This window comes from Rhinatrema bivittatum, chromosome 2, assembly GCF_901001135.1.
Source record: "Rhinatrema bivittatum chromosome 2, aRhiBiv1.1, whole genome shotgun sequence".
In the NCBI taxonomy this organism is placed as follows: Eukaryota; Metazoa; Chordata; class Amphibia; order Gymnophiona; family Rhinatrematidae; genus Rhinatrema; species Rhinatrema bivittatum.
Window position 1 is genome coordinate 623337284 of NC_042616.1, and position 26947 is coordinate 623364230.

Sequence of the window (26947 nt, forward strand, 5' to 3'; positions counted from 1 at the left end):
TCCCTCACTCACACACACACACACACCTCTTCTTGCATACACACCCAGACAAGCTCCCTTTCTCTCTCACACATACGTCTTCACACAGGCTACCTACGTCTCTCTCTCATGCACCCTTTTCACTCAGGCTCTGTCTCACACACACACAATCCCTTCACAATCTCCTCATATAGGCTCCCTCTCTCTGGCACCCACACTCAAGCCCTAACGGAATGAGCTTTAACCTGAGAACGTAATGGCTTTCCTGCCTCCACATAGGTTCCTGTGACCACCTCCTTGATCCAGCGAGCTATGGTAGCTCACGAAGCTGGTTTGCCCTGCTTCCTTCCACCATGAAGAACAAATAGGCGGTCCGTCTTTTCGATCGGTTCTGAAATTTCCAGATACCGCACCAAAAGTCTACCAACATTCAAATGACGGAGGAGGTGGTATTTCACCACATCACTGCGCTTATCTAGGGAAGGCAACGCGATACACTGATTCAAATGAAACTCAGAGACTACCTTGGGCAAGAAGGATGGAATGGTACGAAGCTGTAACACTCCTGGAGTCATCCAGAGGAATGGTTCTCGACACGACAATCCCTGCAGTTCAGAGATGTGACGTGTCGAGCATATAGCCATCAGGAACACCATTTTCAAGATTAATACATGTAAGGAAAGACCGCGCAGTGGACAAAAGGAAGGCCCTGCCAAAAATTCCAATTCTAGATTAAGATGGCACAAGGGAACTGGCCACCTTAGGGGTAGCCAAAGTGCTTCACCGTTTCAGAAAATGGGCTACGTCCGGATGAGCTGACAGGGAGGTTCCGTTCACCTCGCCCCTGAAACAGGAGAGAGATGCTACCTGCATCTTTAAGGAGTTAAGGGCCAAATCTTTATTCAAGCCATCCTGCAAAAATTCCAGAATAAAAGTGGGATTTTGACCGCCCGAGGGGGGACACCACGTTCCTCGCACCAGGCCTCAAATATTCTCCAGACCCGCACATACGCTAGGGACATAGAGAACTTCCGAGCGTGGAGTGCGGTGGAAATTACTGCTGCAGAATATCCTCGCTTCATCAGGCAAGCCTTCTCTCGGGACAGACCGTAAGACAGAATCGAGTCTGATTCTCATGAAGGATTGGTCCCTGCTGTAACAGGTCCCTTTGCGGTGGGAGACACAGGGGGGGTCTCCACATATTCGCATACTGAGCCAATCTGGAGCTACTAGTAGGACTAATCCCCTGTGATGCTCGATTCTGCGAATGATCCTGCTCAGCAGAGGCCACGGAGGGAAAGCGTATAGCAACTCTTCTTCTGGCCAGGTCTGAACGAGAGTATCGATCCCCAGGGACCAAGGATTTCTTCTGTGACTGAAGAATCGGGGAACCTTCGCATTGTGAGATGCAGCCAGCAGGTTGATGGAGGGAAGGCCCCAGCAATCTATCAGTTGAAAGGCTTCGGTCGACAACACCCACTCTCCTGGATCCAGACTCTACCTGCTTAGAAAATCTGCTCTGGCATTATCTTTTCCTGCAATATGTGAGGCTGAGATAGTCTGTAGATGTATTTCCGCTCATTCCATAAGGAGGTCTATCTCCTGAGACACCTGCTGGCTCTTGGTTTCTCCCTGGCGGTTGATGTAGGCTACCGTTGTTGGGTTGTCCGACATTATGCGGACTGCTTGACCTTGGAGTCTGTGGCTGAATTGCAAGCACGCCAGCCTCACTTTCAGGGCTTCCAGGCGATTGATGTTCCAGAGGGCTTCTTCCTCCATCCAATGTCCCTGGGCTGTGAGTTCCTGACAGTGAACGCCCCAGCCCCGGAGACTTATGTCCATTGTAAGAACCAAAATATACCCGTTGTCATCTTTAAACAATATTTAATTCTTTATTACAAATCACTTATAAAAAACAAACATAACATATTATATATTATGCAACCATTCACGCCACACATTCATCCATAAAGACAATACATATTAAAACTTACTTTTAACCCAGTATTTAATTTAAATACATTTAAACAATATCTTTTATTCCCAAAAATTTCATTTCACAATTTTCTTTTTTTTATAATGCCCTTTATATATATATATGAAACTAGAGTGTTCCCTTTCTCGTCATCCCAATATTTCACAATTCCACAGTTTGTTCCCTTCCGATGTTCAATTTCTTCTATTCTTTTATTAACCTATTCTGTGAAGAATAGGTTAATAAAAAAATAGAAGAATAGAAGAAATTGAACATCGGAAGGGAACAAACTGTGGAATTGTGAAATATTGGGATGATGAGAAAGGGAACACTCTAGTTGTTGGTGAGGCGCACGCACAGCCCATGTGCCTGGCTTTTCCTGTATCCTGCACTTAAGTACGCGCACAACGATATGCATGTGGCGTGTCCGCAGAACAAACGCACTGCGTGTGCCAACATCCTATGGCGAGCAATACAAGGTGCACAAGATGGTGCCGCTGCAGCCTACCAAGCGGTGAGCTGACCAAGTTTAAAGCAGAGCCTAGTCCACGGGGGGGGGGGGGCACTCAACCCATTCATAAACCCATTTCCCTATGCCCCAACAGGATCGGAAACTACTACTGCACGCTGAGCAAAGAGACCAGAGGAAGACTTACCGAAGCCCCTCTTCTCTGAAGGTAAATCTTCTTACTTTTTTTTTTTTTTTTACACTTTCCTGGGTTCAGCGCCTACCTGCTGAGTACAGAGACGGTCTCCAGCTGCAGGGAGAGAGGACTTTGGCGGTCAACACCACGCTCTGTTTCCTGCACCCGCTGCCTTCCAGCTGCTTGAGCAGCAAAGTCCACCCCAGGAACAGGCTACTGGACCAAGGCACACCTCTACAGGATTTCAGAAATCACCTCAAGAATTCTCAACTGGGGGAGGGACGTTTAGGTATCACCACAGGAGAGCAGGGCTCAATCTTTTCTCCAATTTGAAAGTAGAATTTCTTCTTCCAAAACATACAGCGATCCCCACAGGGAAAGCATGTCTACATCTGCTGGAGACAGAGAAATACTGAAGGGCTGAGGTCACTGCAGGGGTGTATATAGGGTGAAGTCAGCTTTAAAACCTGACTCCGTCTCCATCTGCTAGCAGTGGAGCACAACCCATTGGTCCTGAGTCCATCTGGTTACACGCTAGACCAAAGAGGTGAACAGAAAGACGTTTTTACCAGTGAAGTGAACAATCCGCTAATCCTCTTTTCTTATTTTTCCTTTTTCTCATTCTACTTTTGTCTCCCATGAAATGCTCTCTTTTCTATATTATCCAATTTAATTCTCAGATCATTATTTAATTTTCTTAATAATGCAATACCCTTTCTACTGCAACACCTATACCTCTGTACCATATTGATCTTACAATTCCCACTCTTTGGTTCCATGTTGAGATATTGCAATACCTATACATCGGTACCATGTTGATCATTCAATACCTATTCTTCTGTACCATGTTGATCTATTCAATACTTTTACTTCTGTAACATGTTGACCATACTCTAAATACTGGTAAACCACAAATATTATACATTGTCTCTACAATTTTGCCGCAACAGCTAGTGCCTTAACTGTTATACAGTTTTTGTAAATATATTATGTACTATAGTTGTTATCTCAACAAAGTTTTATGTTTGCTGTATCCTTCCTGCTAGTACTTTCACTTGGTCCCTTAGACCGTTCCGCATTCTCATCCTGTTCCTTATGATTTCCCTGTTAATTTTAACTTTATCCTTCCTTTCTCCCTACTAGTTCTTTGGACTCCCCAGTTGTATGTGAACCGATGTGATATTCATTTGAATGTCGGTATATAAAAGTTATAAATAAATAAATACAACATTATTGTATTTCTACATCTCTCACCATAAACAATAATCATAAACCAGTATCATTGACACTTCCCATCAGCAGCTGTTCCATTCTTCACTGTATGTCAGTGCCTCTATTCCCCTTCCCCCAATATTTGGCATGTCACATTTCTACCTATCTGATAATTAATATAAAGGGTGATGATAGATCAGTCATAAATAGAAAGCAGGTAGATAGAAGTATTTGGGTTTACCTTCTGGCAATTCTTTTGAAACTTGTTTGAAATAGTTCTTCCATGAAATGTTTGTCTCGACAGAGAATTTCAGTCATTAATTGCAATAACATTGCACTCTGGGATAACTCTAATGCATCCAGAAACTGGGAAGAGTTTAAACATATGATTATACAAAAACTATTAGAAAATAGGTACTATACATCAGATAATTATAAGTAATCATTTTGTCTACCACACTCTAAGAATTTCTTGCAAACATATTAATACATTTTACATGTATTTTTAATAGGGATGTGCAATCGTTTTTCCCGAATTAGGCAATGTGCGTGCTAACTCCCGATAGTGCACACTAACCCGAAAATTGGGGCCCCCAAAAAAAAAAAACCCGAACCGCGGGAAAAACGAAATTCCCATGGGGGGCCCCGAAATGAAGCCCGACATAAAACTTTTATCCGAAGCACATCTCTAATTTTTAATATGAGTTGTTTTTTTTTTTAGAAAATGTAATCTATCATTTTTTTCCTTTGAAAAATGTTTGACAAAACACATCTATTGCAATTCATTTAAACAAGCTTTTATTTCAAAAGACCTTCTGCAGAGCTAAAGCAATTGCATTTACTTAATTCTATTTTTCTTTTTAACAATATTTACTGCTGACTTAAAATAGATTTCGGAATGAAGTGCTCCAGTTTTGAAATGACACTTAGGAAATTTAAAAATACCTTTAAACAGTTATAAATCAAATTGTCCATGTGGGTGCCACTAGCATGCAGTGTCTATCTTCCTAAACGAAATGCTAAGAATGCTAAAACAAAAATTGCATTTTATTATTTATTTATTTATTTATTGACTTTTTTTATACCGGTGTTCGTAAAAGTACATCACGCCGGTTCACGTAGTGAAATGACATCATAACAGGGAAAAGGGATGGGGCAACATAGTGAAGCACAGAAGTACAGTTCAAAAACAACAACAAAACGTATCAAGAGTATAACGAGGTGTAAGTAACTCAGCTTCAGCAGAACCACTGATGGAGCACAAATTGAAAAAAAGACTAAGGTGCCAAATGCTGCATCAGTCTAAAATGACATTTCAAGAGAATATCTCTGTAGTGAGGAAAAAAACTGACTATTGCAGCAGCATCCAAGTAGGTTCACAAAATAAGTGCATGGGGCCCAGGGGAGGGGCACATACGAGTCAGTGCCTTTTCACATGTGCCCCTCCCCCACCTCCTGTACAGGGTTTCTGTTAGAAGGGAAATCTTTGCAGAGGGCTGAAGCCTGAGTGCATGCAATGACTCGCAGGCCTTGTGCTGCTTCCCTATTTGTGGTGATTGAGTGGAAATGGGGGTGTGCCATTTTGTTTTGGTCATGGTCCAGGGTGGTCATGAGAATTTTCAAGTGTCAAAATAGAATTAAACTCAAAAGTTTGGGAAGTACTACACTAATGTTTCAGTTTACCAATACAACAATGCTGAAAGTTAAAGCAAAGATTAGGATAACAATGTTAGGATATAATAAAAAATGCAATTTTTTCCATTCGTACATTCTTTTTAGTCAAAGTCCTCCTGGAGATTTTAACAGTGTTTGTGCTTGATTTGGTATTTTACTGTCTGTTTCACTGATTGCATATGCAAACACTGAAAAAACAAACAAAAAAAAAACCAAACCAAAAAGAATATAAAAAAAACCCCAACAAAACGGGGGAGGCACTAGCAAGTTAGGAAACGTGATCCTCACCCCCACTGTGATTTTTTTCAAATGATTAAAAGTAGAATATTGAATGAATCTGACAGCCCATAGAGACCCCCGGAGCTGTCAGAGGATAGACAGCAATGGATCTGTTTCATAGGCATTGGAATGGGGTGGGCCATTGGCCTCATGGCTGGATCAAAACCTGGCCCTTCTTGCAGATTCTCCATCAACAAGCAGAATAAATCAGCCATACAAGTAGGGGATGCAATCCTGGCAGCATCAATCAAGATCCCTCTTCTCAGAGCTCAGGAAACCTTAGCAGGTTTTTGTGAGCATTCACAAAACTTCTTTATCGCTGCCTCTTCACAAGCTCCCACAGTCTTTTCAGTCCATCTTTGTGTCCAGGCATTTACTGCATTCTCATTTTTTCTTGGGTGGAATCTTTTTTTTTTCGCTGCTTCTTCAGTTTTGTTTAGGGTTTTTTTTTTGACTGGGGGAGAAGGGGAGGGGACTTGCCCCAAAAAGCTCCCTCAAAAAAAGAAAAAAGTTTCCAAGACTGAATTTGACTTAATGGATAGGCTATATTCATGTGAGTGGGTACAACGTTGCCTTTGTGACCATAAAATAAAAGCGGTGCCATCGCCGCCTGAGCTATGACCATGATGTCCCTAACTGTAGGAGTGTGGAAGAATGTCTCCAAGAATCAACTAATACAGCATGAAAAAGATGTTCCTAAAATTTACTTCTTCCAGCCTTCCTCTCAAGCACTCAGCCAGTGATTGGCCATCAGGGATAAATGGCGTCCCTCAAAAGGAAAAAGTTGCCTGCAGTAAGCAGAGAAGGGTTCTAACTCTTCAGACACGTGGTCCAAAAAGAAAGGTCTGCCAGTAGCAAAGACCTCAGGATTTATGGCCCTTATAATCTCTTACTGCGCCATGTGCAGTAAGAGATTATAAGGGCCATAGAATCTTTAAACTGGCATACCCAGAATAGGACTCCTCTGCCCCTCCCCGTGCATCTCCTATCTCTATCTATTCTTTACGACACTTTCCTGTCATGCCATCCTTTACCCTGTTACCCTACCGTTTTCTCATTTCTCTGTTATGATTTATTACCCGAAACCCATAACCTTTAACCACCTATTCCTATCACCCCAAGCTGTTATGTTGTTTTTTAAATCATTTTAATGTTTATTTATTTATTTATTTATTTTGTTTTATATACCGGCAACCGTTTGCACATCGTGCCGGTTTACAGATAACTTACAACCAAGGATATATAGGCAAAGCCTTTACATGGAACATTGTTTAACATAAACGAAGTAACATAGTAAATAATTAAAAGGTAATATACAATAAATAAGTAAATATGGAGGGGGAGGGGTGGGGGTATACGAGACAAAGGATAAGGGGGGGGAATGGTGAGTGGATACATAAGGAGAAGTTATGTACGGGGGTACAAGGAACAATTGATGTGTACACAGGTTATATACAGGGGTAAAAAGGAACAATTAGTGTGTACGCAGGTTATATACAAATTGTGTATGTTATGATATAATCAGGTTATATACGCAGGTTATATACGCAGGTTATATACAAATTGTGTATGTTATGATATAATCATGTTACTTATTATGCATTATGTTTCCTCTTCCCTCTGCCTTTCCTATAATCATTTATGCAGTTTTTCTCTTTAGCCCCCGTTACCCCACTCCCTGTTCCATGTAATTTTCTATCTTTCAGTTTAATGTAAACCGATATGATGTTTCACACTAATACCGGTATATAAAAGCTTTCAAATAAATAATAAATAAATGTGCAGAGATGCAGTGGAACCACGATCTGTGCATAAGAAGCTGCCATGGGTCCATCAAGCCCAGCATCCTGTTTCCAACAGAGGCCAAACCAGGCCACAAGAACCTGGCAAGTACCCAAACATCAAGAAGATTCCATACTACTGATGCAATTAATAGCAGTGGCTATTACCTAGGTAAACTTGATTAATAGCAGTTAATGGACTTCTCCTCCAAGAACTTATCCAAACCTTTTTTGAACCCAGCTATACTAACTGCACTAACCACATCTTCTGGCAACAAATTCCAGAGCTTAATTGTGCGTTGAGTGAAAAAGAATTTTCTCAGATTAGTCTTAAATGTGCTACTTGCTAACTTCATGGAATGCCCCCTGGTCCTTCTATTATCCGAAAGTGTAAATAACCGATTCACATCTGTTTGTTCAAGACCTCTCATGACCTTAAAGATCTCTATCATATCCCACCTGCAGACCTCCCTCTTGGCACAGACTCGAGAGGTCATCTCAACACAGGTATCAGTATTCATGCAAAAACCTATGTGCAGAAAAGAGAAATTATTACCTGATAATTTTGTTTTCCTTAGTGCAGACAGATGGACTCAGGACCAGTGTGTTATGCGCCTCTGCTAGAAGAAAGAGACAGAGCAAGCTGTCACAGTATATATACTCCTGCAGTGACATCAGCTCGCCAGTATTCTCTTCAAAAGCAACTGTGAACAGACTAGCAAAAAACTAGATTAAAAACAGTCAACTATAACTGCACTCAACCAACAGGAATCACTGAACACAGGTAATGAATGTATGTAGCCCAATCTAGGAACTGGATAAACACTTGCCAGTAAACCCCTGGAATACATAGCCCCACAGTAAAACCATTAAACCAACCATGTGGCAACTAGGGGCGGGAAGCTGAGTTCATCTGTCTACACTAAGGAAAAGGAAATTATCAGGTAGGTAGTAATTTCTTCTTTCCTAGTGTGTAGACAGATGGACTCAGGACCAGTGGGATGTACCTAAGCTAATCTCAACTAGGATGGGAGGCTGCCTGCGGTACAGTCAACACTGCATACACAAAAGCTGCATCCTCCTGGGCCTGCATATCCAGACGATAATACCCGGAAAAAGTGCATAAGGAGGACCACATCACAGCTTGGCAAATGACAGGAGACATCAATCTAATCTCCGCCTGTGACATTGCCTGAGCTCTAGTGGAATGAGCCCTACCTGAGTACGCAAAGGCTTTCCAACCTTTACATATGCAACCGTGATTGCCTTCTTAATCTAATGAGCTATTGAAGCATGCGAAGCTGGTTCGCCCTGCTTCCTTCCACCATGAAGAACAAACAGACGATCTGTCTTTCAGAAAGGTTTAGAAACCTCCAGATACCACATGACATGTCTCTTGACATCCAAAGGACACAATAAGCAATACTCTTTCACATCTTTTCCCTTATTCAATGATGGCAAGGAAATGGACTGATTCAAGTGAGCATCTGAGACCACTTTAGGCAAGAAAGAGGGAACAGTACACAACTATATCGCTCCTGTAGTCAGTCACCTGAAGAAACTGCTCCCGACAAGACAAGGTCTGCATTTCAAATTCGGCATGTAGAACATATCGCCACCAGAAACACTTTTTTCAAGGTCAATAGTTGCAAGGAAAGGCTATGCAGCAGTCGAAACATAGGGCCCACCAAGAAATCCAAAACCAGGTTAAGACTCCACAAGGGAACCGGTAACTGCAAGGGAGGTCGAAGATGATTCACTACCTTCAAGAAACGAGCCACATCAAGATGAGGTAAGGATTCACCATTGACTTGTCCTCTGAAACAGGCAAGAACTGCAAACTGTACCTTCAAGGAATTAAGTGCCAACCCCTTATTTAAACCATTCTGCAAAAATTCCAAAATGAGCGGGATCTTCACTGAATGAGGAAGAACACCTCAATCCTCATACCAAGCCTCAAAATACTCACCAAACCCGCACATAGGTTAAAGCAGTAGAGAACTTCCAAGCTTGTAGCTAGGTGGCAATCACCACAGAATAACAACCAGACTTCAACAAGTGATCCCCTTCAAGGGCCATATCATAAGACAAAATTGAGTCGGATCTTTGTGAAGGACAGGCCCTTGCTGCAACAGATTCTTGTACTGCGGAAGACGAAGGGGAATCTCTACCATGAGTCTTTACAGATACACATACCATGGTCTTCTGGGCCAATCTGGTGCCACCAGGAGCACCCATCCCCTGTGGCCTTTGATCCTGTGAACTATTCTGCCCAACAGGAGCCACGTGGGAAAGGCATACACAGTAGCTTGTCATCTAGCCAGACTTATATGAGAGCATAGATACCCAAGGACTTCAAATTTCTCCTGCAACTGAAGAAGCGAGGAACCTTTGCATTGCGAGAAGTCACTAATAGGTCTAGGAACGAAGGCCCCAGCAAACCACTATCAGCTGAAATGCCTTGTCCGACAACATCCATTCTCCCATGTCCAGACTCTCCCAGCTGAGAAAGTCTGTGCTTATGTTGTCTTTTCCTGCAATGAGAGAAGCATAGATCACCTGGAGATGTCCTTCCACCCATTCCATAAGTTAGTCTATTTCCAGTGACACTTATTGGCTCTTGGTTACTCTCTGCTGACTGATATAAGCCACTATTGTTGCCTTGTCCGTCATTATTTGGACCACTTGACCCTGCAGTCTGGTGCTGAACTGCAAGCACGCCAACCAGACCACTCTGGCTTCCAGACAATTGACAATTGATGTTCCAGAGAGAATCTTCTGTGTTCCAGCGCCCTAATGCCCGGAGACTCACATCTGTCGTATCAACCAGTCCAGTGAAGTCAGGGAAACTCCCTTTTTCTGATGAACTTCCTGCAACCACCATTGCAGGTGAGAGCAGATTTCCACTGGCAAGTGGAGTTGAATCGAATAGTCCTGCGACTGTGTGTTCCAATAAGACAGCAGGGAGCACTGAAGAGGACGCATATGCACTCTTGCCCACAGCACCACTTCCATGGTTGCCGCCATCAAACAGAGTACCTGAAGATAGGACCATACTGTCGGGCGGATAGTGTTCACCAAAAGATGCACCTGCGACATCAACTTCTGAATCAGAGCCTCTGGCAAGAAAACTTTGCCTTTGGCCAGGTAATCCAACGACTGAGAAGGCTGAAGCAATTCCCATAGGGAGATGCACATCCACCATTTGCTGGAGATGGAGAATACTGGCAGTCTGATGTCACTGCAGGAGTATATATACTGTTACATCAGCTTGCATTGTCTCCATCTGCTGGCAGAGGTGCATAACCAACTGGTCATGAGTCCAGCTGTCTATACTCTAGGAAATCAGCAAGTATAACTGCATTGGCTTGTCTTTCTCTAATGTGATGGGAGAACAACTCAAATCTAACCATCACTCTTTGCAAGGAAAGGAGGAAGTGGGGGGAGGGAGGTAGTTTAATATAAGATTATTTAAAGTATACTATAGTAATGAGGTAAAGGATTTGTTTATATACTCAGATAAAAATTCAGTGATATGGTAAAATAGGCAGCCGTGATGGTGAAATGTCACCAAGGGTTTTGAATTGGGTTGCATTGAGCTTTTTGTGATGAATATTGGTTTCTTTTGTACAAAAGCTTTGTCAAAGCTGTTTGTATGATGAATTTAACTAAAAAGTTAAAATAAAATATGCAGTGAAGTCTATTGTTTTCATTGAATATGGGCAGCAACTTAGACGAGGGATGGCAAACTCTGATCCCTGACCATTGTAAACAAGTTTGGTTTTCAGAACTTTGACAACAAATTGCTGAGATAAGATTTGCATACTCTTGATCTAAGAATAGGTTAATTTGAATAATGCGGTTATCCTGAACATCAGACTTGCTTGATGTCCTCAAGGACCAGTCAGTCATTCCTGATTTAGATACAATGCTAAAACAAGTCAGTAATTTTCAAAATGGCACAGAGGCTCACATTTACGTATGTGAAGGCCCGTGACCAGGGACGCAGATAGTTTATAAGTTGTGTGCATGTTATAAAATAGCCTGGCTATGCACATATGTGCACCTAATTTTAAGTGGGTGCACACATGGGTGCACAAATCACATCTCTACCATGTAAATCAGGGGATTTTAAAAGGGGCACGTGCCCACGCTATTCCCAGCTTACCAATTAGTCCACCAGTTCTCCCAGTTAACAGGTAAGTCCTCCAACATCCCCCACCTCAGGTTTGATAGTCTACTCTCTCCTCAGTTACCTCAGACCCTTTAAACCGCTCAGAAATTGCTTGATCCTTTTATTTTATAACTTATACATCATCCATAGCAGAAGTAAAGTTATGTGGCAGGGGACCTTGGCGCATGCTAGGGCACTTTAGTATTTACGCTCCCTATCTCTTCGCCAGGCCCCAAAACCTCCACACCCCACCCAGACCATGCCCGAACCCTGCTCCTTTTTGTAAACTTTTGAGATGTGCTTACGCACATATATGGTCACGTTTTAAAATATCACCGGTATGCAGAAGCCTGACTTCTTCATGCATCCCCTAATTTCGGCATGCATTAGGCTTTTAAAATTCACCTTTATGATTTGAAGAGAAATAGACCACTGATGAAATATTTTAAACTTTTTGACTGCAGATTTATTTTATTTTCATATTTATATTCCGCATATTCCAAAGATCACAGCGGGATATATTCTAAAATGCTGCCGACCTGACCTTGCCTCAGTCATTTGACTGGGGTAAGGTCCTGGGGATCGGATCCAGGCCACAAGGCCGAGGTCCGATCTTCAGCTTTCATGTTGAAATACTGGACAGTTTAACAAAATTTTGTTTGCTTTGAAACTCAATGTCATTACCACATACTGACCTTTTTTAAGCAGTCCACATAATTATTGTACCTCAGGGTCCCTTTAGGAAATTCATCAGATTTTAAGGGGAAATTAAAAGCCACTAGCTGGTCAAGCGTGTTCTTCAGATCATTAAGTCTGTCTCCAGTAAGATTAGTGAAAAATGGAAGAATGAGCACTGCTTGGCTCTAATAAGAAAATAAAACGCATTGTTAGAGACTTAACAGAAAAGCAGTCCTAAATAAAGACGTTCTAGCCCAATTACAGGATGAGAAAATGTGTTGCTTAGTATATTAGAAAGCTTGACAATATATTTTTAAACCCCAAAGCATCTTTCCCCTCAAACTATAGATCAGGGTACTTTAATTAATATACATTTTTCCAAAATTATTTAACAAAAAAGTAAAAGAAAAACAATCTAATACATTTCTGTAAATAACCAAGTTAGAAAGAGACCAAATACTTAAGAGATCAGACACCACATTCTAGGGTGCCCTGTCCTTATTACAAATTATGAGTGGTGTTTGGAAAATCAGGCAAGAGAGGCAAATTAGTGCATACTGTGTCAATTCATTAATCTAGCTTTAATTTGAAGCCTCAGTCGCATATAAATTACTCACAATGTATATTATAAATTAACCACTTTCTAATGCTGTTCTCATCAGTATCACAACTTTATATGAATGATTCATTTTAACTTTCCTTTCTTAACATAATTTATCAGATATCCTTTTTCTTTTAAACTAAATTCAACTGATGCATTAATCCATGTTAAACTAAAAGAAAATGGATAATAGAAGAAGTAATTGCCACTTCAAACAGAAAAAAAGGTAAAATAATTGAATCATTCATTCTATTTTATTCCATTCTTAGGGTTATATATAGCCTTACTCCCCCACAAGGGAACCCAAAGCAGTTTCCATCATGTTAGACAGAGTAAGCAAGTTTGCTTACCATAAACAGTGTTTTCCGTAGATGATAGGGTGAATTAGTCATACTGCCTGGGAACGTCCTCCTGTCCTCTAGGTGGCGTAGCACCTCAAAGCCCACAGAGGTCTGCTCTGTGTGTGACCACCCCAACGTGGCTTCTAGCCTGCCTGAGCTTGTGCTGTACGATTAGGAGACTGACCGGGTGGGATTAGCATGGCTAATTCACCCTGCTATCTACGGAAAACACCATTTGCAGTAGGCAAACTTGCTTTTCTCCCGCAGATAAGCAAGCTGAAGTAGCCATACTGCCTGGGAGTCCCCAGCTGGCAGGTTGAGCTGCCACATGATCCCTGGAAGTGGTGCGCAGTCCATTCTGGTTCTTATATAAGGTACGCTCAACCTGGCACCCCGTTGCGAACAGTCTCTTGTTCCTGCTAGAAGGATGGCTCGACCCATCACAACGTCTGATGCCACCTGCTGGTTGATTATCCCTAACTTTTTTTTTTTTTTTTTTTTTTTTTTTTTTAACTGCCACAGCACACTGAGCAGACAATTTCAATGTATCGTTCCCTATAATGCCACTCATTACACAAGTTTCTTCTGTTTTTACAGCAAGCTAATCCAACTGTTAAGGATAGGTGGGAGGGACTATGTAGTTGATTTATCTTATCTACAGAGAATATCAGAAGTGAGCAACTTGAATTTCTCTGTGGTTCAAGCAGCTTAAAGTCAGATATGCAGGTTGGGATACCCAAAAGGAATATTGCATATGATTATTTTAATATTTAAGAAATCTAGTATTTCAATACAACCCATATCACTGTATGAGCTAGTAGGATTGATCTGAATGATTTGATTAAATAAGCTTTGAAGAACTGCCTGACTAAAACTGCCGTCTTGGCACAAGGTGTTTTCTAGACAGTAATAAGCAGTGGAAATATGACTGGAAGATCAAGTAGCAGTTTGAAGCTTCTTTGGAAGCAAACTGAAGGTGCTTTAGCCCTAACTTTGAAGATGTGGTACTGATTGCATCAGTTATCAATCATAGTCAGAGCCTCTTTATAACAAAGTCTTTGCTTAACTGGGTGAAATAAATCAAATGTGAGGACTTTCTGTAGGATTTTGCTTTTTCAAAATAGAACAGTAAAGCTCTTCTGTAGTCCAATGTATGAAGTGCCTGCTCACCCTTATGGGCAATGTGATCTTGGAAAAAATTGTTGGCAATTCAATGGACTGATTTACAGTAAATAAAACTGAGACCACTGTTGGTAGAAGTTTAGAATGAGTTTTCAATGCTATTCTGCGTGAAAATATTTTGCATTGAGAGATTGTAATTATAGGGTTTGCAGTTTGCTTACTCTTAGAGCAGAAGTAACTGCTATCAAAAATAAAACTTTCCCAGTAAAGAATTTTAGATTTCTTAATGGTTGGAAAGGAGGTTTCATGAGTTGAGCAAGGATTACAACTACAGTAGGATCCCATAAACAGAAGCATCATTTATTGGAGGTTTCAGATGTGAGACCTTTCACAGGTTTAAAAGAAATAGGAGGCCCATCTCAGTTATTGTGATAGACTGTTATAATGCAGAGGTGAACTGATAGATTTAGTTATCAACCCATAGTCAAAAAGACTTAGTAGATACTGAAGAAAAAAAGAGAGACAGCACATTGAAAGGAGTCATAACTAAAACATGAACACAGGTCATAAATATTTTTCATTTAAAGTCATGGGATCTTCTTATACAGTATTTTCTTGAAGCTAGAACTCTTTACCTCTGTAGGCAATTACATTGACAATACTAGCTGACTTTCATCATCAAAGCAGACAGAACTGAACAGTGAAGGGATACAAGGTTTCCTGTTACTCTGCGTGATGAGAGATGGGAATATCCTCAATCTTATTGGTTGTTGAACAGTTAGGCGCTATAGCCATGGAAACCAAATTTAAGGTGGCCAGAAAGAGGGTATCAAAATCATCTGTCCTTCCTTTTTTAGTTTTTGGATTGTCCTGGATATCCGTGGAATTGAGGGGAAATGCATAAAGTTGTTCCAGATTCCATGTAATTGAGAAAGCATCCACCACCACCACCACCACTCTTGTCCATTGCTGGTCTGCTGGAACAGTACATTGAAACCTTGTTGAATGATGTGGCCAAGTGGTCTATTTGTGGAGTGCCTTAAATTTGCTGCAATGTGGCCTAACATCTTCATGAAGAGATAGGCAGAGATTTGCCTCTGGCCTATGAGCTTCAGGAACAATTTGGTTAACTTGTTTGCCCTGTGCTGAGGCAGGAATACTTTCTCCTGTGTCGTATCCAGGTGGGCTCCTATGATGTCTATTGCAGGAGAGGGATTCATGTTGTATTTTGAGAAATTGATGAGAAATCTCAGAACTTGAAGCACAATCATAGTATGATGGTTAAAGAAATAGCCTTACTGAAGGGAATGGCCTACTATGAGCTAGTTATCCAATTAAGAGTGACCAATGTATTTATTTTTGATAAATGAGCTCAAACAACTGTAAGGCATTTTATGAAAACTTTGGGTGCTACTGAAAGGTCAAATGGGAGAACATACTGGTGGTGATCATGAACTATGGTGAAGTAGAGAAATTTCCTGTGAATGGAAGCATCTTTGAGGTCCAGGGAAGAAATCCAACTGTTTTCTAATCGAGGAGGGATGATACCCAAAAGCTTCATCCTGAATTTCTCTCTTTAGGAACTTGAGTTTCCAGAGGTCCAAGATGGGTCAGAAAACATTTATCTTTTTTGGAATTGGGAAGTATTTAGAATAGAATCCAGATTTAGTTTCTCATAGTGGGGCTGGTTCTACTGCGCTAGCCATTAAAAGGGATGATAGCTCTCATTGAAGAAGTCTGAACAGTTTGTTATCCAGACAGTATTTAACTGGAGGATTGCTCAGGAGAGTAGATTTATTTTTTAAAACATTCATAGCCTGCATTAAAGCCTTGTTCTAAGCAGGTTAACAGCATCAACAAAAAAAAAAAATACAAAACACAGAAATATTAAAGAACAAATTACACAAATGCTGAAAAACTACATATGTTAAAACAGAACAGTGAACCATCATTGATCAAAGTAATCAGCTAATTGCTTTACAAAATAAAATGGTTTAACTTGCTTTCTAAATAATTTATCATCAGTAACCCCTTACACATTCTTGGGGATTGGTTCCATAAAGCAGGGCCAACAAAACAACGCATACATTTCCACAGTTCTTGAAGAATAAACTTAACAGTTGGCAAGATGAACAAATGTTTCCCTGTGATCTCAGGGTGCTGGGGAGCATATTTTGAAAAAAAATTTAGATAAGTAACTTGGACTTTCATTATGAATGACTTTAAAAACTCAAAGTTGATTTAAAATCTTTTGGTCATGGTGACTATTTCCTTACAGACACAGAGGAACTTCGCTTTGATACGATAAGCACAAGTGTTTGCTTAATGACTTTGACAATAAGTTTCATGCCCAAACATATTCAAAATACATGGGCTGGAGATAGAAACCTTCGGTGACTTTATGACAAGTTTTATTGCATATAAAAAATTGAAAAATATATTAGTATGTGATTAAAACCTTTGGTGATGTACACTACACTAATATGCTGTGTATATTGAACTTTCCACTGACTACTGGAGGTCTGTCTCAGTTGCTCTTTTTCATCGTTTATATTATGGTCATTCACTTGGAGGATATATCCCATTTTTTGGTTAGAGGCGGTATTCATATTTGACTGTTCTTTTGGATTTTTCCTATATTTCAAGCAGTGAGAGAGCTTTTGCAGTGGGCAGGTTAAAGTGGAAAAATATCAATAAAACCATTAGCTGGTTTTGATATAGGGTCATCAACATGTAAATTAAAAACTCATTCACTATCAAGACTTTTTTTTTTTTTTTTTTTTTTTTTTTTTAAACACTGCACAGAAAAACTTTCAAACAAAAGAATAACTAATAGAATCAAAACCAGGATAGTAAAAGAAAGAAAATCTAGTTCCCAATCAAGGCTGCTAAACCTTTGCAATTTGATTAGCAACAGAAAATGTGTTTAATGGGACAAATCTGTTTACAAATCAAAATCACTCCACTTCCCTTTTTTCCCATCCTGGATTGATTAATGTAATTATACCTGAGGGGGGGGGGGAGAGCTAATTTAAGCTTAAGTTAATTGGCTTTAGAATGCCAAGATGTCAAAATGCTTTTCAATGACAGTAAAAATAAAAAAAAATATTTTTCACTGAACGAGTTGATATTAGCAATTTTAAGGAAAAGGGGAGATCTCTTCATTCAGTAGCAAAGGTTTAGTAGTTCTGGGAGGATAATGTCCTATTTGCCACAGGGCATTTCTACTTCTTAAGGGTATTTTATCTTCCCATTCCTATAATAGTAGGAATACCAGAGGAAATAAGAGCTTCAAACAAACTAAAAAACAAGGAACACTAAATCTGTACTTAGAAATTAGACTTAGTTCAAACAAAGACATTAAAATCTAAAACCGAAGCTACCTATTCAGCAATAATATGAAGACTCCAGATGAATTCACAATACCTTTGGCACCATAAAAAATCAAGGCCATTGAATAAAAATACTTATCTAGCAGATTACATGCAGGTTCACTTAAAGGGGTCCTTAAAGGTCTATGACCTTCAGAACATCCCGCCTGAAGACCCTCCCCTTTATGGAGGTTACATCGAGCTAGATGATATCACCCTGTGGAGAGGATGTGTCCAGTCTGGCATCCTCAGTGACTGGATCAGAGTCTCCTCAAAAACGTCTCCAAAGTTCACAAAACCATTACAGTGGTAAAAAAGTGCACTATTCTGCTACCACAAACTGGGAAGGGATAAAATAAGTGCAGAGTGCTGGTTCTCTCCTGAGGACAATTCCTTTTATGGAGGTTATGTTGGGCTAGGTAATATCACATTTGATAGGTGCATGGCCAACCTGGCATCAATTTGAAATGTAACCGGTATCCTTGATTTATGATTCCTAGTTCCCACTGACTGGAGACCATATTGGTTTGAATTAGTATAGCCTTCCCCCACAAGCAAGCTGTCTATGTTTAACAGGGAAACATTTTTGAGATGGTAGTAAATTTAGATTTGCCTTGGCCTGCATTTACTGCAGAGGCTTAGGCTATGTTCTTTTGCTGATTCATTGCCTGCTCTCATGCTGCTGAAGAATAGGGCAATGATAAGGATTTTGCGGACGTTAAAAGTATTGTCTTCTGTGGGGGTGATGCGGTTTTTTTGGAAGTACAGGGCTGTTCAGTCACAACCGCTGAGTAGGTGAGGACTATATAGTACAGTGATCCTTGATATCCATGGTTTCTTTTACTTTTTCTCCAAAGAGATGTCACCTGTGCAAGAAGCATCTGCAAGTTTGTCACACTCATCCTCAGAGACCAGAAATATGTAGTCAAGCTAGTCTTCTGGTTACAACAGCTATTGCTGAAGTTCTGGAAGAAGTTTTCATAGGCATCAGAGGCTGACTTGATAAAGGATTTACTACATGGTAAAGCTTCTGGAATTACTGGCAGGAAATGGTTCTTCTTGTCTATTTGAAGTGCTTTCATTAAAGACTACAGTTATGTTCAAAAGATAAGCAGCTATTCTGGCGCTTAACATATCTGCTTGAAATACCTTTTTTGCTACACTATCCAGCATTCTAGCATTTTTACCAGGAGATATGTTGGAATGTCAGAGCATTTTGCCTTTTCATTTTTTAAAATGCTGATTCTGTTACTGATTGATGTAGAAGCTGAACCTTGAGGTGTTAGAGTTGATGTCCAGCTTCCTTGATACCAATAAAGTAGATAAAGGCATTTGCCACATTCTTGCTTGAAGTAGCCTGTGCATCAGATTTATACATGTTTGGAGCCTGAATTAACTTGTATAAGCCAAACTTCATCTCCTGGGTTCTGCCTCCTCTTGCAGTTTGAAGGTATTTCTTTCACCATTCTTTGCACAAAATCCAGGTATGAAATAGTCCTCAGGAGAGAATGTAGTTCTGGGGCATCGAGATGACAGATCTGACGGCAGACCCATGGATCCCTCCTCATCCAAATGAAAAGTGTTATAATTAGTGAGGTTTGGGTGGACCCTTGGACACTGTGGCAGCTGACAACGCCCACGGCGGGAATGTCCCTTGAGGGGCCACAGGTCAGGCTCAGCTTAGGTGAATGTGGTGAAGCCCCTGTGGCTTCACCACAGGGGCTTCACCACATTCACCACAGCCCCTGTGGCTTCACCACATTGATCTTTTATTAGACAATGTGGTGAAGCCACCAGAGGTGGCAGTGGTGAGCAGCAGAAGCAGCCCGGCTGGGCTAGTATCCCTCAGGCGCTGGAACAGCGACTCCTCCAGCAGCAGTGCTGTAGTGGAAAGAACTGAGAATAATGAGTACAGTGGAATATGAACAAGCCCCAGTATGGAGAACCCCAGGATAGGAAGAGCAGGCCCTCAAGGAGTGAATACCTGATCCCTGAAAGCTGAGAGGCTTGTAGGAGATGCACTCACGCAGCAGTTCCATGTAGGAGAAGGCACCAGGGCTGGAACGGAGGCAGGCCCTCGAGGAGTGAGTACCTGTTTCCAGGGAACAGCTCTGAGGTGAAGATGGTAGTACTCACTGGTGTTGAAGATAGTGAATCCTTCCAGGCAGAAGAGAAGGTAGGAGCAGGCAGCGAGTCAGGGAACATGGGCACTCGAGGAGCGAGTACCAGTTTCCTGATAGCGACCTGAAAAGCAAGTGAGGCCCCAGAGAAGCGGGTACCCCGTTAGTGTTAAGGGTCCAACGGAAGATTGGAGTGGCAGAGTAGCTGGGTACGGAGAGCGAATCCCATCCGTAAGAATCCCCTTGCTAACTCAAATGCTAGCAAACATCATAGGCTTTAAATATCCGGGCAGTGTGACATCATCACAAGGGGACGCCCCTGAGGTTCGCGCCAAGTAGGAAATAAGAGTGAGGGCCGCGCAGCGTGCGCGCCCTAAGGTACCAGCGGAACATGGTGGGAGCCAGCGCCCAAGCCAGTCCAGGGATGTCGGAGAGGACGGCAGGCAGATGCCGCGACAGCCAGGTGGTCCATCCATAGCGAGAGGAGGTGCAAAGAAAGAAAGGTAGGCGGAGTGAAGCCGTCGGGAAGGGACAGTTGCAACAAAAAGGAGGCATAAGATGATACTGAGTCTTCTTTAGGATTGGATATCACAATAGATGGACCTTCCAGATTTGTCCTATCTTTGGAAGAAAGTTGTAGAAATGCGATTGGATTTCTGTTTGGGTCATCTCATCTCTAGACCAATAAACCAGAATAGTGCGCTGATTTTTCAAGTAGGAAGTCAGTGTCTTAAATAGGAGATCTCTCCAGTGGAGAAGGTGATGGCAGCAAGTGTGGCATATTTGAAAAATACTTTTTCATGAATTTCAGTCATATTTTTTCATCAAATGGATATTGCTCCTTTTTGGAGGAGGAATTGCTGGAGAAAAATCACAGATTCCAGGATGAGAATTGGCATTGCTAACGTAATCTTTTCTTTTGTAGGTGAAGTCTTACTTACATTTGCTCAATTTGGGTTTTGTGTACCAAAAATTTCATCTCTTCACCGAGATAGATTTCGGCATGGACAAGGCTGTGCTGCTTTTGCTAGTCAATGGTATCAATAGAATATCAGTGTCAGAGACTCAGCTATCATTCTCCACACTGACCTTTATTCTGAATCTTGCACTGTAGCAGACTTCTTTAGTTTCTCTGAAACAATAAAATGCAGCAGCATGGTGCTATTTAGTTTCTACTTTACTGGAAGGAAACTGTTGTCTGTTCTAAAAATGCCCTTTTTGATTTAGCCAACAGACCTTCAGCTGGTTTCCTCTTCTTTCCTGTTGAGGTCTGAGGAGAGTGCAGGAAACACATGCCTCCTGTATCTTCTGGCACTGGGGAGACATGTAAGCACAGGTAGCACAATTTGGCACATCATGAGCAGGGCCTAAATACCTTAGACACCAGTCATAGGATCTGATAGAGACATTTTGCCCCACATAGATGACCTCTCGAAGCCTGGCATCTCATCACATTTTTTTGAGACTCACGAATAAAGGGGGAAAAAATAAATGTAACTGAATAATAAAAGGAACGACATTCATAAAAATTTTGATGAGCAGCTTGACGAAGAGCAAATTGTCCATTTGCATGATCGGATGAAAGAATGAAGAGACTTGCACGGTAGGTGTCTGTGTGGGAAGGCCCCCACATGCAGGTGGTTTTTCTGAGCTCTGAAAGCTTTTCCCAGTTGGCGCCATTAGATGACATCATTCACTTGCTGACTATCCTGCTTGACCATGAAGAAATATTACATTTTTTTCATAAAATTTGGTTTTGTATATGGTAGTATCTCTTTTGCAATCTGAAGTGATATCCTAATTAAAATGGCTCTTTAGTATTAATAACATGCAAATCTGACAAATAATAAAACAAACATCTTACTTTCAGATTAAGCCCTAACTTCTCATCAGTCAGAATGCTGGTATATGTATTAAATATAGCAGAAAAAGCTTCATGTTGTATGTTGAAAGAGACGGAGGAATCAATCTGTGGAGATAAGAAAGGAACAAAATACATTAACATTTTGCTAAAATTCTTGTGCAGCTATTTTAATATGCATTCAGTTTAAGCCTAACCGAATGCTCCCTTTTCTGCCACCTTTCCAGACAAATTGAAATGTAATGCAGAAAACTGAAAGTCTATAGTTTTCACAGACCCAATTATGCCAGACTCTGACATTCACAGCTACACGCTAACTACATTTGTCTCTTGCACAGTGCTTACTTGGATTACAAAACATAATATTTGAGGATGTAATAATTCTACCAAAGTAGACATTTAACAAATATTTGGTGAAACTAATGAAGTTACCATAATTGCCTTTTAAGAGTCAGGATGAAATTTTTTTTGCCAGATAGTATGATTGGATTCGAACAGCAATCAATGAAGGTCCTGACTTTTACAGTCTGGGGAAACAAATAAGCATGGGGGTAACTTGCTGATGTGGCGGTTACTACCCTTAACTAATAAGCCTGATACTTTGATGCATCTCCAATATTGCTCTCCACTTCCACGGCAAGGGGTGAAGGGGAATTGGATTCAGACAGCAACCAATGAGCAACCTGACTTTTACGATCTGGGAAACTGATAAGCATGGGGGTAATCTGCACAGCGCAGCAGATACTACCATAAGCTTGCTGGGCAGACTGGATGGACCATTTGGTCCTTTTCTGCTGTCATTTATGTGCCTCTATGCTTCAATATTGTTCATTTTGGCTCTCTGGATTACCAAAAAACAATTCCAAATGAGAATTATTAAAAGTGAGTTAACTTAATGTTTTTGATTTCTTCACTTTCCAGCCTCTGAAGAACTGCATACCAGTTCAATGCACCCTACACAATGGATATTTGAACAAAAAAGAAGATTGTTTCCAAACCCAGATCACCTTTATTTAGTAGCAGGTTGTGCAATCTTATAGGAAAATTAGTTTCTTACCTGATAATTTTCGTTCCTGTAGTACCACGGATCAGTCCAGACTGCTGGGTTTTGCCCCCCCCTCTAGCAGATGGAGACATGTTTTTAAAACAAAGCTCCACCTTATATAGGCAAGTGCCACCTACAGTCTGGCAGTATTATGTAATGTCAAAGCATGATGGCACCCATAAGATACCATAACTATGTACACTAACTCTTGAACTGGAAAAAATTACAACCGGGTCACTGAACCCTTCTAAGACCGGAACCTGAAGAACCACTCAAGGTTAATCCAATCAAATTTCAAATCCTTAAGAATAACGAGTGGACTCTCCCCCACTTGCATGACTCTGCTCCGGCGGGACTCTGGACTGATCAGTGGTACTACAGGAACGAAAATTATCAGGTAAGAAACTAATTTTCCTTTCCCGTACGTACCTGTATCAGTCCAGACTGCTGGGATGAACCATAGCTGTTCTTACCTGGGATGGGATCCAGAGAGGCCCGTTCGCAGCACACCTTCTCCAAATCCTCCCGACTCTGCAGCTTGCACATCCAATCTGTAAGGCCTTGTGAAAGTATGTAGTGACTTCCACGTAGCCGCCCTACAAATCTCCTGTGGAGAAACTAAGTGACACTCCACCCAGGATGTCGCTTGCGACCTAGTAGAGTGAGCCCGGAGCCCAACTGGGAGAGGTCTACCCCGTAGCAAATAAGCCGAGCTGATAGCCTCCTTCATCCACATTTCACCCATCCTGAAAGAGCTTCATTGGTTACCCGTATACTTCCGCATCATGTATAAAGCCTTAACTATCACCTATAAAACGATACATCAACTCACCACTCTCGATCTCCAATTCCCTCTCCAAGTACATAATTCCACTAGACCTACCAGAGATGCATATAGAGGTTCCCTCCTGGTTCCCCCAGCGAAAACGACCAAACACATCACCGTAAGAGATCGTGCCACCTCCACAGCTGGCCCTCTACTGTGGAATTCCATTCCTACAGACCTCAGACAGGAGCCCTGCCTCCCAAATTTTAGGAAAAAACTTAAGACTTGGTTATTCAAGCAAGCCTTTCCGGACACAACTCAATGACACAATCCAATAACTCCTAAATCACCTTGCCGTTTGTTTATAACATTTATTTTGTATACTACATTTAAATTGTATATTGTTTAACCATTTCTATCCTCTTTTCTATTTTTCCTACTCCAAGTTTGGCCACCTTTGTTAAATGTAACTGTACCTTCTGTCACCACAGTTCGAGTTCTATGTTCTTAAGTTCTAAGTATTTTATTGCACCCCCATTCTATGTAAACCAGCAAGATATGTTTTCATGATTGCCGGTATATAAAAACTCTAAATAAATAAAATAAATAAATCCATCGAACAATGGTAGTTTTTGAAGCCATGTGACCCCCATCAAGGACCATTCCATAGCACAAAGAGATGGTCCAACATACGAAATTCATTAGTATCCTCCAAATACCGCAGTAATGCTCTGCGAACATCCAGCTTCCACAATTCCCCGGACAAAGGATCCGACCGGTCTAAATCCCTGAAGGCTGGAAGCTCCACTGATTGACATGAAAAGAAGACACTACCTTCGGCAGAAAAGAAGGAACCATCCGTAAAGAAACTCCCGAACTGGAGATCCTCAAAAAGAGTTCCCTGCAGGAAAGAGCTTGGAGTTCTGACACTCTATGAGCCGGAGTAATGGCAACCAGAAAAATCACCTTCAAGGTAAGATCCTTCAGTTTCGCCCTCTTTAAAGGATCAAAGGGCGCAGCACACAAGGCCGTAAGCACAAATTCAGACTCCAAGATGGACAAGGCTGTTTGACCAGAGAACGCAAATGCTTTACTCCTCGAAAGAAATGAGCTACATCTGGATGTGCCACCGACGCTCCACCTTGTACCGAACCACGCAAACAACCAAGAGCTGCTACCTGAACTCGTAAGGAACTGCACGATAAGCCCTTGGCCAGACCATTTTGAAGAAAACACAGAATATCCGACACTGAAGCTCGGGTTGGCAAAACGTCTTGTTCTAGACACCAGGACTCAAAAACCTTCCATACTCTTAACGTACGCGAGATTAGTGGATGTTTTACGTGACCGGAGGAGAGTGGAAACCACCACAGGAGAATAAACTTTGAGACTTAGGCGGCGCCATACAAAAGCTATGCCGCTAGACAGAAGTGATAGACTTCTTCCAAACAAATGGGTCCTTGGTGAAGTAGATCTGGGATCTCTGGAAACCGTAGCGGACCTGCCACCACTAGATTGAGAAGGTCCTCAAACCAAGGGCGCCTCGGCCATTCCAGCGCGACTAAAATTACTCGTGCCAGATGACGCTCTATCCGTCTGAGTACTCTGCCGATCAAAGGCCAAGGCGCGAATATGTACAGAAGAACGATGGGCCAGGGTAGTACCAGGGCATCTACCCCTTCTGCTCCTGTCTCTCGGCGACGAGCGTAGAACCTCGGTGCCTTGGTGTTCCGAAACGTTGCCATGAGATCCATGCTGGGTCTGCCTTACGCTACTCATATGCGCTGAAAAGCGTCGTCCGCCAACTCCCATTCTCTGGGATTGAGATGATGCCAGCTGAGGAAATCCGCTTGCACGTTGTCCACGACTGCAATGTGAGACGCCGCGATGCTAAGTGTTGTTCCGCCCAGCTGATCAACTGACTCGCTTCCATGGCCACAGGGTGGCTCCTGGTTCCTACTTGGCGGTTGATGTACGCCACCATGATCACATTGTCCGACAACATCCGGACTGCTCTCCCTTGAAGAAGAGGGCAGAATGCTTGTAACGCTAACCGTACTGCCCAAGTCTCCAGCCGATTGATTGACCACAGAGATACCTAGGGAGACCACAGGCCCTGTACCGATCTCCTCTGGCACACTGCTCCCCAGCTGGAGAGACTGGCGTCCGTGGTGACCACTGTCCATTCGGGCACCTCCAGAGGAATCCCTCGGGATAGACTGTCCGTCACCAGCCACCACGCGAGACTGTCCCATGCCACCCCTGTAAGCAGCAGAGGGAGAAGGAACAGCTCGGACACTGGGTTCCATCGGGATAGTAATGCATACTGCAAGGGCCGCAGATGAGCAAAGGCCCAAGGTACCAGTTCCAATGCTGAAGTCATGGATCCGAGTAACCTGTAGATAATCCCGGACCCTGGGAGTACTCCTGAGCAACAAGCCCCTCACCTGGCCTTGTAACTTGGAGATGCGTTCCATGGTAAGAAAACCTCGTCCCTTCTGAGTGTTAAAAAGAGCTCCCAAATATTCCAAGGACTGAGAGGGTACGAGCCTGCTCTTTGAGAGGTTGACCACCCAGCCCAACCACTGAAGAAGCTGTAGCACTCTGTGAATTGCTTCCCTGGCCAGCATCTATGATTTCACTCGAATCAGCCAGTCGTCTCTTCGGAGATGAGCCGCCGCCACCACCAAAACCTTGGTGAATGTCCTGGGTGCGGTAGCCAGACCGAAGGGTAGAGCCCGAAACTGAAAATGCTGGCCCAGAACATAAGAAACCTTTGATGGTCTGGACGGATGCCTATGTGAAGGTAAGCTTCCATAAGATCCAGTGATACTAGAAATTCTCCCTTTCGGACCAAAGCAATGACCGACCGCAGGGTTTCCATGCGAAAGCGAGGTACCTTTAGACATTTGTTTACACTTTTGAGGTCTAGAATGGGCCAAAAGGATCCCTCTCTTTCTTTGGCACCATGAAGTAAGTGGAGCAGCGACCCTTTCTTTGTGCCTCTGGAGGAACTGGAACGATGGTCCTTAACTGCAGAAGTCACTGCAACATCTCCTGTAACACTGTGCGCTTTGTTGCATACCCACAGGGAGAGATGAGAAAACGATCCCTGGGCCGACGTGCAAAATCTAAAGCATAGCCTTGTTTTATCACAGTCAGCACCCACTGGTCTGTAGTCACCTTGGCCCATTCCTCGAAGGACAGGGACACTCCTCGAAGAACAGGGGCACTCCTTGAAGAACAGGGACAGCCAGCCTGCTGGTACCGAGGAGTGGACCGGCACCCCTTCATTGTGCAGACTTGGCCCCTGGGGAAAGCTTA

At 42.2% G+C, this 26947-nt stretch overlaps 1 protein-coding gene across 2 annotated transcripts in view; it reads right to left on the bottom strand.

The window, feature by feature from the left end:
• PRKDC (protein kinase, DNA-activated, catalytic subunit) overlaps nt 1-26947 on the bottom strand; it is a 683602-nt gene that overhangs the window by 323564 nt on the left and 333091 nt on the right. For both annotated transcript variants that reach the window (XM_029591248.1, XM_029591249.1), the window contains exons 38-40: nt 21816-21920; nt 12414-12581; nt 4052-4176 (exon numbers count right to left, since the gene is read on the bottom strand). In XM_029591248.1, coding sequence (XP_029447108.1) covers nt 4052-4176; nt 12414-12581; nt 21816-21920 — 398 coding nt within the window. The remainder of the gene's footprint in view (nt 1-4051; nt 4177-12413; nt 12582-21815; nt 21921-26947) is intronic.